Below are 14,937 nucleotides of genomic sequence, written 5' to 3'. Positions count from 1 at the left end.
CTGGATGGGGGCTGTGGGGAAGGGGTTCTGGGTGCGAGCAGTGGGTGGGGCCTCAGTCTGGGCTTTTTAAAAGCCTTTGCTGAAATAGGTGAGGTGAGGGCTCTGCACTGGGGGGCAGTGAAGCCCAGAGGCCATGCCCACCCCTCCCTCGCGCCCTCTTCCACACTCTCCACCTCCTCATCGCCTCTGCCACCTCTTTCACAGCCTGATGGGGCGTCGCAGAGTGTCTGGGCTGCCACGCAGGGTCACAGGCGCTGGGAGGGGCACGGGGACTCTGACCAGGGCCTCTAGGGTGACGCCTGTCCAGGAAGGGGGCAATTAGACAGGGGTGCAGGACGTGAGTCAGGCACCTGGGGCCGCCCAGGAGAGGGTGGGGCTGCCCGGGGCTTGGGTGAGGCAGCCCGAATCTGGGGGTGGGCAGAGCTGGGAGGTGGCACAGCAGCCTGACTCATGGGGTTTCCACAGCCCCCCTTGGACATGACCCACCATTCTGCCCCCTCCTCTCCTCTCCTCCGGGCTGCAGCCGGAGCCAGTGGGGTGGTAGTGGACCCCTGACCGCCAACGGGGTGAAGTAGCTGAAAGCTCCCTTCCAGAGGCTGCCCCTTCTGTTGGTGGCCCGTCAGGACGAAGCTTTGGGGGACAGGTCAGACGGGGGACCTGGGCCTGCCTGGGAGAGGAGGCCACTGCCTGGCTCTGACACCCCCTTTTGAGGTCTACTTTGGGCTCTGTGTGGGCAAGGGACAGAACCAGGTGAGGCGTGTGGCAATGGGCGGGTTGCCAAGGGTCCTGGGGCGCGGGTGGGGGGTTGAGGGGGAGGGGGGCGATGGTGGCTCAGGTGCTTTTACAGACCCCCTGCCACAGGGTTGGGTGCTGGCATGGCTCCAGCGCCCCCTGTAGGTGCTCCCTGGGTAGGGGCCCCCAGAGACAAGGCTTGGTCTTCAGGGTGCCCCAGTCCCCAGGCGCTACCCTTCTCCAGCCTAGAAGGGTAGTGGCCCTGGCTGGTGGCCCTGGGTGCAGACAGGGGCCGGGCTGGGCTGGTGAGGTAGGGAACCAGTCTCTCTCTTAGCCTGCCCAGCACCAGGACCGGTGGGTCACCCCGGGCTGGCAGTAGCCGGGCGAGGTGGCTGTGAGGCTGCAGGCTGCTCACCTGTCAAGGGGCCTTACCGGTCCCCTCATTTGCCGGGTCAGGAGTGGTCAAGAAGGAGCGAGTGGATTGTGATTTCCACGAGGTCCCTCACTTTTGCTGGTGGCTAAGAATGGAACAGAGCTGCTTGGCTGGCACCCTGGAGGGAAGGGCTCTGAAGTGTGTGGGCGCCCCTCCCCAGCTTGGGGCACAGGCTGGGGAGCCTCATCACCCGGGCTTGGGCAGGCATCCTGGGGCAGGCACCTGGCCTGGGCACGGACCCCCTCCAGAGGCTCCCCCTCACCCACAGACCCCTGGCACGGCTCCCAGGGTGCTCCCAGGTCTCCAGGAGGGTCGTGCGTACCGGGCCCTCGAACACGCAGCCTTGGCGCGCGCCCCAGCGCGCGGGAGACCCGGCGCCCCGCCCGCCCGCGCCCCCGCCGCCCGGCGCTGTCACGTTCCAGCCGCCTGACTCAGGCCGCGCGGGGCGGGGAGCCGGGAGGCGGCGCCGGCGCCCGCCTCGGCCCCGGAGGCGGCACCAGGAAGCGCCCGCCCCGGCCGGAGCCGCCATGTAACCGGCGCCGCCCGGAGCCGGAGCCGAGCCGCGCGGGCCCCGCGAGCGCGCGCCATGGGGGACGAGGACGAGGACGAGGGCTGCGCGGTGGAGCTGCGGATCACCGAAGGTGGGGCGGGGGCGGCCGGGCGCGCGGGGCCGGGTCCTGGCTGCCCCGGCCGGGCCGGGAGGGGTCGGGACTGGCCGGGCTCATTGGCCCCCGATGCCCACAGCCAACCTGACCGGGCACGAGGAGAAGGTGAGCGTGGAAAACTTCGAGCTGCTCAAGGTGCTGGGCACAGGAGGTGAGGACCCCCAGCCGCCCGCAGCTGTCCCAGGACCCAGCGCGGGCCGGGCCTGGGCCAGCCAGGCCATGCCCCCCACCCCTTCCCGGCACATCCCGCCTTGCCCGCCCCGCCTTGCCCTGCCGGGGTTTGCATGCACAGTGCCAGGGCAGCTCCACTTTGATCGCGCCTCCTTGCGAGGTCCTAGGGGATTTGCCAACACCCTCGGGGGCTTGCAGCCCTCCCAAGTGATTCGCACAGCTCCTCCCCTCGGCGCCGCCCGCCCAATAGCACATCCCTCCCCGTCTGTCCAGCAGCACCTCCGCTTCCCCACCGTGGATTTGCATCCTCTCCAAACGATCTGCTCTTTGGCACGTTTGCACAAGCCCCGCCCCCACCCGTGCTGCAGACCTCCGGGAGTTGGTGCCCCCCCCACCCCGCCGGTGCTGCTTGCCTGGTGTTGCTGAGCACCCTCCCGGGCGTGCACGCCTTCCCCAGCTTGTTGCACAGTTGCCTCTCACCCCAGCTCCTTTCTCCAGTTTGCACACCTTCAGGGTGGGCATCAACCCCTCCTCTGCCACTCTGCACCCCCCTCCTGCTCACGGCCCACCCTCGCCCACTCGCTGCTCCCACAGCCTACGGGAAGGTGTTCCTGGTGCGGAAGGCGGGCGGGCACGACGCAGGGAAGCTGTATGCCATGAAGGTGCTGCGCAAGGCGGCCCTGGTGCAGCGCGCCAAGACGCAGGAGCACACGCGCACGGAGCGCTCGGTGCTGGAGCTGGTGCGCCAGGCGCCCTTCCTGGTAACGCTGCATTACGCCTTCCAGACCGATGCCAAACTGCACCTCATCCTGGGTAAGGGCCGGCGCGCGCCCACCTCGGGGGCCAGGGAAGCAGGTGAGGCCGCTCGGAGGGGCTGCTGCCTAACCTGCCCTCCACCTCTCAGACTATGTGAATGGTGGAGAGATGTTCACCCACCTGTACCAGCGCCAGCACTTCAAGGAGGCCGAGGTGCGCGTGTATGGGGGCGAGATTGTGCTGGCCCTGGAACACCTGCACAAGGTGGGTGGGGCAGGGCCCTGGGAGGCTGGAGCTGGGCCTTATCAGAGCCTCCATGCGTGTCAGCCTTGGGGCTCTCCTTGGGCTTCCAGGGGTGGTGGTGGGGGGTGGTGGTGACAGCCATGGGGACGGGAGCTGTTTCCCCGGGCCTCCTGGAAGGGAGGCCTGGGTGCTGCCTGGTGGGGTCCCCCCACCTCCCCCAAGGGGCTTTCCTCTCACAGGGAACTCTGGGCTGCCTCCTGGGCCGCATTCACAGAACTTCCTCAAATGGAGACCTCACGCCTTGGCGCCACAGGCCTCCTTGAATCGGGGCTCTTTACACAGGCTTTCCTTTCTCTGGGACCTTGGGGCCTGCTCCCCTGGGGCAGCCTGTGGGGGTCCCCCTTTCTTGCTTTTACACCTTAATGGCCCAGTTGCACCCAGGAGCCGTTCCTGGTCTGGAGATGGCCTCCTGAGCAGCCCGGGTCAGAGGCATAGCTGCAGCTGGGCTGGGCAGGGAGCCTCAGTGTCCCCTTTGCTCCCGCCAGCTGGGCATCATCTACCGGGACCTGAAGCTGGAGAACGTGCTGCTCGACTCTGACGGCCACATCGTCCTCACAGACTTTGGGCTCAGCAAGGAGTTCCTCACGGAGGAGGTGCGTGATGGGCCGTGATGGGCTGTCTCCCCGTCCCGTCCCCCTCCCCCGGGGTTTTCTTCTTCCGGCTCCTGCTCTGTGCCTGGCTCTTCCTCTTGCGGGGGGCTGGGAGGGGGCACAGAGGCCCTGCCTTGGGGGAGCTCCTTGCTCTAATAAGTCCAGGGAGTCCTCCGCTGAGCCTGGGGGCTGCCGGTGTCCACACGGCTCCTCTCACCCTCCCAGAAAGAGCGGACCTTCTCCTTCTGTGGCACCATTGAGTACATGGCTCCTGAAATCATCCGCAGCAAGTCGGGGCATGGCAAGGTCGGTGGTCAGGGGAGTGAGGGGTGGGTGCCGGCTGGGCTGTGGGCGCTCACCGGCTCTGCCCTGGCAGGCAGTGGACTGGTGGAGCCTGGGCATCCTGCTCTTTGAGCTGCTGACGGGGGCCTCGCCCTTCACGCTGGAGGGCGAGAGGAACACGCAGGCGGAAGTGTCCCGGTGAGCGGGGCTGGACGCGGAGGGCGGCCAGGGGCCACAGGGCCTGCCTGGGCAGGGCTGTGGGGAGGGGCTCGCTGCCCCTGACGCCCCCCCAATCCTCCCAGACGGATCCTGAAGTGCTCCCCTCCCTTCCCCCCCCGGATTGGGCCTGTGGCGCAGGATCTGCTGCAGCGGCTACTTTGTAAGGACCCCAAGAAGCGGCTGGGTGCGGGGCCCCAGGGGGCACAGGAAGTCAAGAACCACCCCTTCTTCCAGGTGAGGCTCCTGGCTCCACCCCACATCTCTCTGTACATACCCAGGCTGAGACTGACCAGTTCCACCCATTTAGAAACTGCCCAGATAAAGGAAGCAGACGTCCCATCCACCTAGCAGCAAGCTGTGTTCCTGGGGGAAAGCATTCTGGGCTCATCGACTGTCAGGGCCACAGGGACTTGAGAGTGGACCCCTCATTCCTGCCACCGGACAGGTTCAGAGAAGGGTGGTGGCCTGCCCCAAAACACACAGTAAATGGTGTAGCGCTGGGAACGACCCCAGGTCCCTGTGGGTGCAAATCAGAACGGCTCTTAGCGTCCACCCAGGGTTCTGCTCTTTGTCCCTGGAAGGCCTCTGTGCCTATGATTCAGATGGACGTGCGCTCAGCCATGTGGGCTGCGTGTGCTTGCTGGGAGCGCACACAGTGGACAGTGAGGTGCAGAGGGAGCTCTGGCTCTCCAGAGACCTCGCGGCCGGGTGCCCTGCACAGCCAGCATCCTTGCCTACAGGACCCTGTAACAGTGAGCGTCTCTTCTGTGTCGGTCCTTTGCTGGTGCTATTTCATGGAGCCTCAAAGCTATCCTGATGCTCTCCATCTTTATAGAGGAGAAAACTGAGCTTCAGCGAGGTTGAGTAATCTGCCCAAGATCAGCCAGCCGGGAAGTGCTTGAGCTCAAATTTGAACCTAGGTCTGGGTGACTTGGGGGTCTGTGCTTTGAACTGAAGGTTCTGATTATGTGTGGGTATCAGATCTGTCACTTGTCTGACATTACAACAAAAGCACCCATTTCTGGGTACTTCCTGTGGTCAGACTCCGGGTGACCCTTGCTCCTTGAATCTTCCGAGTAAGGAAGTGCTAGGAAGGGCCTTGGGAGACACGTTCTCAGGATGCAGGCTCTGCAGTGAAGACATCCCTTTGCGGGGAAGTGGCTGAGCAGCATCCGTTTCCTTAAGGGAATTCTTCAGGCTCACCCCAGTGTACCCCGAGCACAGCTGAGCCCTGTATTGGGTTCTGGGAGTAGGTCGACCAGTCACATAGAAGACAGCCAAGGCCATCAAGGCCTGAGGCTCAGAAGGGAGCGCCCTTCAATCCTCCTTCTCTCAAGACAGCCTCTTTGGTGGGAACAATGCTGAGGTTCCTAGTGGCAGAACTGGGACCTTCAAAGTCTCGGTCAGGCCTCTTGGCTGCAAGTAAGAAAAAGCCCAACTCAGAATAGTGAGATGTGTGGAATGAAGAGAGTTTGGCTGCTAATAACAGAGACCAGAGTGAATAGTGGTCTAAGCCAGATGTTTATTTATGTCATGTCAAAGAAGACTGGAACTTTGGTGGAGGACAAGGGAAACGTGTGCACCTGTTGAGGTGTGAAGTTGTCACTCCCCAAATTACAGTTTTGTAAACAAATGGCAAATCAATAAAATTTGATAGAACAAAAATAAGTAAGTGTAGAGTTTGGTTGGCCAGGGCTTGCTGTAGTGCCTTCCTTTAAAAAAAAAAAAAAAATCTCTATTCTTAGCATGTAGCCTCCATCCCCAGGGTTGCCTCATGGGCCAAGATGATTGCTGGAGCTCTTGCCATCTAGTCTGCTGTCCAGAAGCAGAAGGCCCATAGTACACCTTTCCCTGGATTCCTACCTTTGCTTATAGCAATCGGCCACCCCTAACGATAAGGAAATTTATGAAAGAAATTTTCATTGGGTGCATTGCTTCACGGAAAAAAGTTGGGTCTACGGTATCTAAGGAAGACAGGGAGAAGTGGATATTGGTGGGCAATGAACAAGCTCTCCACTGGCCTAAACGTAACAGGGCACATTCCAAGGAAAACTGATCTAACTGCAGGCCAGGCTGCATCCAGGTGCTGAATCTATGCCATCTATGCCATCAGGAATTTCTTTCTACTTTTCTGCACAGATAAAGTCTAAAGACTTTATATTTCGGTCCCGAGGGTGTCTTCAGCAGTACCACAAAGAGGTTTTTTCAATTCAATTCAGTGGAAGGGTGGTTTTCTAGGGGAAATGGCAATGGACTGTGTTAACAGAGGAGAGAACCAGAAGCCGGGGAGGCTGAAAGAAAAGCTTCCTTCCCCAAGTGCCAGAGACACCCTTGTCTCACTGAGGAGCTGCCCAGTGAGGGTGGCCTCCGTGGAGCTAGGTTTCCGCTTCCTGCCCTTGACTGACCTCTCATTCCTTCAGGGTCTGGATTGGGCTGCTCTGGCTGCCAGGAAGATTCCAGCCCCATTCCGACCCCAGATCCGTTCAGAGCTGGATGTGGGCAACTTTGCAGAGGAATTTACTCGACTGGAGCCTGTCTACTCGCCCGCTGGCAGCCCCCCATCTGGGGACCCTCGCATTTTCCAGGTGAGTGAGAGCTTGGCCCTCATGGGCAGGGCCTCGCACTTACCTGCCCAGCCTCCCCACTCATGGGGTACCTGCGGTTGTCATCATAGAGACCTCTGGGCGGGACATGTCTGGATGGCTCATGCCTTATCTTTGCATTTCATGTTAATTTCTATTCTGCTCTATCATGCCTCTTTATGGTCATGTGAAAATATTATTTTAAATTAGTCACTTGGCTACATGGACACCTGGGAAGAGATACCAAGTTAATATTATGGCTTCCCATGCCCCACAACAAACAATGTCACATTCCTGGGGATACGGGTTCCCCCCACCCCCCAGTTTTAGAGGCTTGGGCCTATTGGATAAATCCAAACCCAAATTCCTTTGCTCAGCACTCAAGGCCCTGCATGGTGTGGTCCTTGCTCTCAGCCCCTGCTATTGTCCACTTGGTGTTCTAGCAGCACTAATTAGAGGTTCCAGAGCATTCCACAGCACCTTTGCAAGTGCAGTTCCCTCCACCTGGATGGGGTGCCCTCTGCCCAGTTGCCCCCCTTGCAAGCTCCCAGGCATGTCAAGACTCCTTGTCCCCTGTGAAGTCTCCCCTGCTCCTCGGGCCCTGGGTTGCCATTCCCCTGGTGCTAGCCCTCGGTGAGCAGCTCCTCCTTCTGAGCAGTTTGTCAGGTGTATCCCGACGGCCGGACTGAGGCTGCCTCCCTGGACTGGAAGCTTCTGGAGGGTGGGGACTGTTTAGTTTCTGTGCCCAGCGTGAGGGTGTGGCTTGTAGGACATGGTCCGGAGATATTACGAAAGCAGGCTGGCATTGGGCGCGATGGATCAGCCCCTCTGTGGAGCTCTTCTGAGTGACAGCTCTGGGCTTGAACATTCCTCCAGTCCCGTCTCTAAATCCTAACGAGGAAGTTCTTTCTTGTGAATGATGGCTTCATGCATTCGTTCAATGGTTCCAAACTCTCTGCGGAGTGCCTACAATGTGCCAGGCACTGGGGACATATCAATGAACCTAAAAGACAAAAATCCTATCCGCCTGGAGCTTGCATACCAGTGCACAGTAGGGCTGCATTTTGGGAGGAAACACACATCGAGTTAAAATTCCCTTGAGGAATCCTTTGACTTGCTGGGATACGGAGCCTTAGGAACGATGAGGGATTTCCTCAATAGGCATCCCCTCCCCCCACCTTGCAGGGGAGGTCAACCTTTGATTTGAAGGTCTGTCCTCAGCAGACAGAGTTGAATCCTCACCAGCTATGTGTGATGCCCGGTCACAGGCCTTTCCTGTGCCAGGTGATGCCCTTGGCACTTTCGGGGTCACTGTGATGGGAAAGGCTGGTGGGGAGGCAGACATGGCCCCAAGTCGTCAGAACAGGTGGAAAAACACCCAAACATCCTGCTAAAAGGAGGATGCCCACGCCCTCCGGTCCAGGGCCTCCCCCCTGCCCACCCTCTTCCCTGCCTTCCAGGGACTGCGGCTGCATCTCCAGTCCCGGAAGCCCAAGGCCCCCTGACACCCGCCCCCTCCCCGCTGCCCCCGCAGGGATACTCCTTCGTGGCGCCTTCCATCCTGTTTGACCGCAACAACGCGGTGATGATGGACGTGCTGGAAGCGCCGGGCACTGGGGACCGGCCGGGCCGGGCAGCCGTGGCCAGGAGCGCCATGATGCAGGTGGGTGGTGCCAGGGTGGGGAGAGGTTGGCTTGGGGGGGTCTGTGCTTGGGGCCGTGTCTAGGTGAGATTCGGAGTTTCTCCAGGAGGGGCGTGGCGTGGCCACGAGGCTCCCTGGTGGCACCGCTCACGGCCCCCCCTTCGCCCCCAGGACTCGCCCTTCTTCCAGCAGTACGAGCTGGACCTGCGGGAGCCCGCGCTGGGCCAGGGCAGCTTCTCCGTGTGTCGCCGCTGCCGCCAGCGCCAGAGCGGCCAGGAGTTCGCGGTCAAGATCCTCAGCCGCAGGTGGGGGGCCCGGGGTGCTCCGGGCGTGGCGGCGGGAGTCCGGGCGGCCGCTCTGACCCCCTCTGCCTCGCCCCCAGGCTGGAGGCGAACACGCAGCGCGAAGTGGCCGCCCTGCGGCTGTGCCAGTCGCACCCCAACGTGGTGAAGCTGCACGAGGTGCATCAAGACCAGGTGACGCCCTCCTGGCCGGGCAGAACACGGGCCCCGGGGACAGGGGTAGGGGCGGGGGGGGGGGGGGCTGGGCCTGGGGCGGGCCGGAGGTGTGGTGGGAGCAGCCGAACGCCCCAGAGGAGACTTCGGGACCGCGTGGGGAGGGGCGGGGTGGGGTTTTTGGGTGGTCCAGGGGCGGACTCTGGATGGCGGTGGGGGGACCTGAGGCGGATCCCACGGGGAGTCTCGGGGTGCTGGAGCTTGAGCGGCGCCGGGTGGGCCGGCGGGCGGGCCGCGGTGACCGTGGCCGCCCCCCGCAGCTGCACACCTACCTGGTCCTGGAGCTGCTGCGGGGCGGGGAGCTGCTGGAGCACATCCGCAAGAAGCGGCACTTCAGCGAGTCCGAGGCGAGCCAGATCCTGCGCAGCCTGGTGTCGGCCGTCAGCTTCATGCACGAGGAGGCGGGCGTGGTGCACCGCGACCTCAAGCCCGAGGTGCGCGCGGGGCCCGGGGGCGGGGGGGGCGCGGGGGGGGGGCGCCGGGAGCCCGCGTCCGACCCGCGCCCCGCCGTCCCCAGAACATCCTGTACGCCGACGACGCGCCCGGGGCCCCGGTGAAGATCATCGACTTCGGGTTCGCGCGGCTGCGCCCCCAGAGCCCCGCGGGCCCCATGCAGACGCCCTGCTTCACGCTGCAGTACGCGGCCCCCGAGCTGCTGGCGCGCCAGGGCTACGACGAGTCCTGCGACCTCTGGAGCCTCGGGGTCATCCTGGTACGGGGGCGCCGCCGGGGTCGCGGGGCTCCGGGGCGGGGTGCGGGGGATCTGGTGCGGGCGGCGGAGGCTGGGGCCAGGGCGCGTCCCCGGGTTTAGGGGAGTGGCAGGGGCTCCCGCGCGGGGCTCCCCTCGCTGCGCAGCCCGCCGGCCTCACGCTCCGCCTCCCGCCCCCCAGTACATGATGCTGTCCGGGCAGGTCCCTTTCCAAGGGGCCTCGGGCCAGGGCGGGCAGAGCCAGGCGGCTGAGATCATGTGCAAGATCCGCGAGGGCCGCTTCTCCCTCGACGGCGAGGCCTGGCAGGGCGTGTCCGAGGAGGCCAAGGAGCTGGTCCGAGGTGCGGGGCTGGAAGCCACAGGCCGCGGCCGGGGCGCTGGCGGGCACGGGCGGCGCTGGGCCGGGCGGGGGGCGTCCCGGGGCCGGGTGTGCCGGGTGGGGGGCTGGCCCGGGAGGGAAGCGGGGCGTTAGGCTCTCTGGGGCGCAGCTTCCACACACGACCCCCCCCTAACATTTCCCCGCTCTGCCCCAGGGCTCCTGACGGTGGACCCCGCCAAGCGGCTGAAACTCGAGGGGCTGCGGGCCAGCTCGTGGCTGCAGGACGGCAGCGCGCGCTCCTCGCCGCCGCTCCGGACGCCCGACGTGCTGGAGTCCTCGGGGCCCGCCGTGCGCTCGGGGCTCAACGCCACCTTCATGGTGAGGGGCGGGCCCGGGGCGGGGGCGGGGGGCGGGTCTCCGGGGGGCGGTGTCCTGGAGCGGGGCAAGGTGAGGCGCGCCGGGTCCCCCCTTGGCCGGGAGGCGCCCCGAGCTGTCGGGGGGGGGGGGGGCTGGAGCCGCGCCCGGCTGCTCTCGACCTGGGGGGGCGCGCGGGCGCGCGGGCGGCGGGTTTGGGGGGGCCCCAGCCGGGATCGGGGTGAGGTCCGGCGGAGCTGGGGCGTCACCTTCCCCTCCCCGCCAGGCGTTCAACCGCGGCAAGCGCGAGGGCTTCTTCCTGAAGAGCGTGGAGAACGCGCCGCTCGCCAAGCGCCGGAAGCTGAAGCTGCGGAGCGCGGCCGCCTCCCGCCGCGCGTCCCCCGCGCCCGCCGCCAAGGGCGCCCCCCGCCGCGCCAACGGGCCCCTGCCCCCCTCCTAGGCCCTCGCCGCGGGGACCCCGCGCCACGCGGGGGACCGTGACCGGGGAACCCCGCTCGCGGCCTCCAGCCCGCGGCAGCGCCCCGCCGGGTTCCCAGGCGCCGCTCCCCGCCCCCGCCCGACGCCCAGACAGAGCAGAAGTATTTTTATAAGCAGAGAATTTTTTATGTCTAACCAGATAGAGTTAGGGATGCAGGGAGGGAGGGGGCCGAGTGGGGCTTGGGGAGCCCGCTGCCCAGAGGCCGCCGCCTCTGGTGGAAGGCGCTTCTCCCAGGGGGCTGCCCCCCCCCAGACGAAGGGCTCCTCCCCCATTTCTAAGCACTGAGTTGCCACAGGGAGAAACTGGGACCTCTCTCCCCGCCCTTCCTCCGAGGCCCTGCTCGGGAAGGGGCACCCCTCAAGCTGTCACTTTATGGACTGTTTGTGCAATTACGTCCACCAAAGACCTGTTTGGGGGGCTCAGGGGGAGCCCCTGAGGGACCCCCTGAAGCATTTCTGCCTCACTTTATATCACCTGCTTCTCCCCGGTTGGGGCTAAGGAAGGAAGTAGGCAACCCCCCAAAACGGGGAGGCCCCCTTCTCCACCCCCCACTTCGGCACAGTTGCCCCTGGTTGGGGGTGGTTGGGGGTTTGGGGGCCTGGGCTGGGCGTGCGGTCACTGCCTCAGCCCTTCAAGGCTGTGCCTTTGACTTTAAAATAAAAGTCCACCCAGTGCTGTGTGTGGCATCTGTGTGTGTGTGCACGCGTGTGCGTGTGTGTATGTGTGTGCGTGTGTGTGTGTGTGTGTGTAGGGCAGAGGTCTTTGCAGATATATTTCCAGCCAGTGGGGCCTGGGGCCTCAGCAGGGAGGGAAAGGGCAGACCCTCCTGGGATAGGAAGGTGACCACTGCCTTTGGCCTTTGCCCAGTGGTAGGAGGGAGCAGCCACCTTGGGTGTGTGTCTGGACAGTTCTGCTAAGAATCGTTTGAGTCTCTTGTAGGTGATAGAAAGCCCAACCTAAACTTGCTTAAGCAGAACAGGACGTTTAGGCTCTGTATCTGCACACTTCAGGGGTAGCTTCAGGCAAGACTTGAGCCAGAGGTCACCTGATGGGGACAGGCGTCCTAGTCTCACCTCTCTGGCCGGCCTGGTGGCTTGGTACTGCTACAGTCTGAAGGACACTGATTTTGGCCCCAGGATGGGTGTGGCTGCTCCAGGGGCTATTGACTGAAATCTGGGGATAAGGAGAGTCTTTGTTTTATATTCCCTAAGGAAGTCGTGACCAGGGGTGTGATGTGCTGATTGGCCTGGATTTGGACCTGAACTCCTCTCTGGAGGCACATTGGGTGGAGAGCAGAAGGGCGGGCCCTAGAGAGTTTAGCAGGACCAGAGAGGAAGGGGGAGCAACTACTCAGTGTGGACCTTAGGGTGGTGCCAGGAGCACCCCAGACCTGTCTCAGGGAGTGTCAGGCTCCTGTGAGATCCCTGATGGGGTGGTTGTGTCCATAGGGCAGTTGTGGCCTGAGCGCCTTCTTAGGACCCCAGGTCAGGGCCATTTGTCCATGTACAGAGGATGCCGCCACCTGGGCCTGTTGGGGTACTACCCTAGGCTGTGTCTGGGCCTTCTCGCCCCATAGCTACCCCGTGGGGTCATCTTCTGGTGGATCTTCCACCAGGAGGTTTGCCTTTTAGAGGAGAAGGTACCTGGGGACCTGGGAGGTGGGATGGGGTCTGAATCATGGCAAGGCCAGGCAGGCCTTGTGGACAGGGGGTGCTGGCTTGATTTGCACCATGGGTGCAGGGGCATTCAGCTGTGTCCTATCCTGTGGGCTGAGAGGGCAGGGAGGGGCCTCCAGAGTGGAAGAGGGGAGGAAAATGGTCCTATTTTGCTATTACTGAGCAAGTCACCTAGTAGCCTGGCTCCTCACTTGTTAAAGGGGGTTCATGAGGCTGTTAGGAGGAGCTGCAGCATGCACAGCCGTTCAACCACCGAGCATTTTCAGAGATGTCCTGGGCTCACCATCCGGCTTATCTCTGACTCCTTCAAAAACGCCCCTTCTGTTGAAGAGATTAGAAAAGCCGAAGTCACCCAGCCAGAAAGGCACTGCGCCCCGGGTGTGTGGGCCCAGCCTTCCCACGCTGCTGTAGGGGCTTCAGGCTCACCCCTGGGCTGATGTGCGTCGTGACGCTCACTTATCTGCAAGGTGGTGGTAGGAAGCCTGGCCAGACAGGCCTTCGCAAGTTTCTTTCCGTGTTTGATGGGGTATTAGTTGAAAGAAGAACAGCTGAAATGGCAACCCAAGGGGGCATTGTGCTTCCAGAGAAATCTCAAGGAAAAGTGCTGCAAATGTCGGGGGCAGAGGGAATCATCCCGCACTCCCCTGGGTTCTTCCTGGGCTTGGTGAGTAATCAAAATGGCATCAGCCAGGTCAGCGGAGGGGAGCAGCAGTGTCATCACGCACCCGTGGAGGAGCTACATGCTGTAAACTAAGGGATAACGGAGTCGGCCAGGACTGTTTCTCCTGTGTGCTGGGACCTGGGGTGTCAAGGGCCGAGGGAGGGAGGCTCGCGTGACAGACAAGGAGGAGTGACCTCATCCTTATTCTAGAGCAGAGGAGAGGGTCATAGATAGAACGTGGACTCAAGGCTGGGCCGGGAGGTGGGGAGGCTGGAGTGGCAACTGTTTCCTCTACACCTGACTCTGGCCTCTGACCAGCACAACCTCAGATGGGGGTTGTTTCAGGATTGCTGGAAAAACTCGCCCTTCTGTACTTTCCACTCTTAAAAGGGCCTGGAGAGCAGGCTTGGCTCACTGCTGTGTTCAAATGCTGATGCCTCTCTGAGGGTAGATGGCCCTGTAAGCAGCCCCCTCTCTGAGTCACGGTTCACCACAGTTAGAATGGAGGTAGGTGTATGCTTTTCACCTGTGCTCTCCATAACCACCCTCTGGCTCTGGGCAAGTTACCCCTCCCTGGGGGCTCTAAACAAGAATATTCCAGAATAATGTCATAAGGATTGCTCACTGGCTGCCTGTGTCTGGCTAATAGGGTTTTTGGGGGGTGGGATGATGGGGCAGGGCTGGTCCATGTCTTAACGTGAGAAAATACATACGAAAGTGTGGATGTTTTACTGATAAAGTGGAAGTACTGGCTGCTCTGGCACAGTCTTGTTATGTGCTCTGATCAGCCAGAACCAAATCATGTTGCCACTAGAGACCAGCCTCTCCTTTCCAGTTTGCCGCAGGCCCCACCACTCCCTACTGCTTGCACTGGCTCCATCCCTCTTGGATCTCCTGGCACCTCTGTGTATCTGAGTTTGCAATTCTTTTTTTTTAAAATTTTTTAAATATTTTTTTTATAGAGGCATATTTTATTTATTTATTTATTTATTTGCTTGATGGTTTGTTTATACAAGCACTGGGTACAGTCAGAAGCACGGGAGGGTGAGAGAATTCACCAGAGACAGAACAGGGAGCAGAGCAGGCAGAAGGACCGAAGGACACTGCTGAGGGGAGCAGCGGGCGGCAGGAGAGGTCCGCGCGCCATGTGGGACCCTCCTCCGGTGGCCGGGGAGCAGCCGGGGATCGAACCGGTGGCGCAGCGGTTGAGCGCTGCCCAGCGCTCAACCGCTGCGCCACCGGGGAGGCCCCTGAGTTTGCAATTCTGATGTAAACCATCATCTTCCACATTCACTGTGGCACAAAAATGGGGTCTGTAAAATGTCAAAATTTCAAGATTTAAATTTAGCTTCTATTTGTGGAAGATAGAAGCCTATGTGTTTCAACATTGAAAGAATACCAAAGAATATCCCCTTCCACTTGCCCAGACCCTTAGCCACTGACTTAAACCAGAAGTGCCCAAGTCACCAGTTCTCATGCAGCCTTTCGGGAATATTTTATGTTCGGTCAAATTGTAGCCGTGTAACCTAAAAAGAGGAGGTTCCATGTCCCCTGGCCACTCAATGAGCGGTGGAGCTGAGCTGTGAGGGGAAGCTAGAAGGTTGCTGGGGGAGAAGACGTCTTAGAGGAGGCATGTGGAGCAGAGGCATGTGAACTAGAAGCCACGCTTGCTTCTTGGCCTTGCACCAGGGACGTGGGGGACATGGAAGGAGACACTGGGAAGAGATATGGGGAGAGAGACCTGTGGAGAGAGGCCCTTGGGGAGGCTGACAACGGCAGCCTTTGTCTTGACTTGTACTTTGACTTTGCTCTTTATCTTCCAGACCTGC

The 14,937-nt window shown here is 61.8% G+C and overlaps 1 protein-coding gene across 3 annotated transcripts; it reads left to right on the top strand.

The window, feature by feature from the left end:
• Positions 1 to 1,751: 1,751 nt before the first annotated feature.
• RPS6KA4 (ribosomal protein S6 kinase A4) lies at positions 1,752 to 10,739 on the top strand (the record flags this gene model as incomplete). 3 transcript variants are annotated; one of them, XM_084248339.1, is made up of 17 exons in its annotated part: positions 1,752 to 1,806; positions 1,910 to 1,981; positions 2,596 to 2,814; positions 2,906 to 3,021; positions 3,546 to 3,653; positions 3,876 to 3,956; positions 4,027 to 4,130; positions 4,235 to 4,385; positions 6,572 to 6,736; positions 8,268 to 8,396; positions 8,568 to 8,680; positions 8,758 to 8,851; positions 9,151 to 9,324; positions 9,408 to 9,602; positions 9,781 to 9,940; positions 10,133 to 10,296; positions 10,559 to 10,739. In XM_084248339.1, the coding sequence occupies 17 exons, from the start codon at positions 1,752 to 1,754 to the stop codon at positions 10,730 to 10,732; spliced, it is 2,274 nt and encodes a 757-aa protein (XP_084104465.1). In that variant the 3' UTR covers positions 10,733 to 10,739. The 3 variants fall into 3 exon arrangements, with proteins under 3 accessions (XP_084104465.1, XP_084104464.1, XP_084104463.1); XM_084248338.1 differs by having other exon boundaries at positions 8,565 to 8,680; XM_084248337.1 differs by having other exon boundaries at positions 8,547 to 8,680.
• Between the last annotated feature and the right edge of the window lie 4,198 nt (positions 10,740 to 14,937).

Source organism: Talpa europaea, assembly GCF_964194135.1.
Source record: "Talpa europaea genome assembly, chromosome: 1".
Classification (NCBI taxonomy): Eukaryota; Metazoa; Chordata; class Mammalia; order Eulipotyphla; family Talpidae; genus Talpa; species Talpa europaea.
Note: the sequence above shows the minus strand (reverse complement) of the source record. Positions and strands in the feature narration are given on the sequence as shown.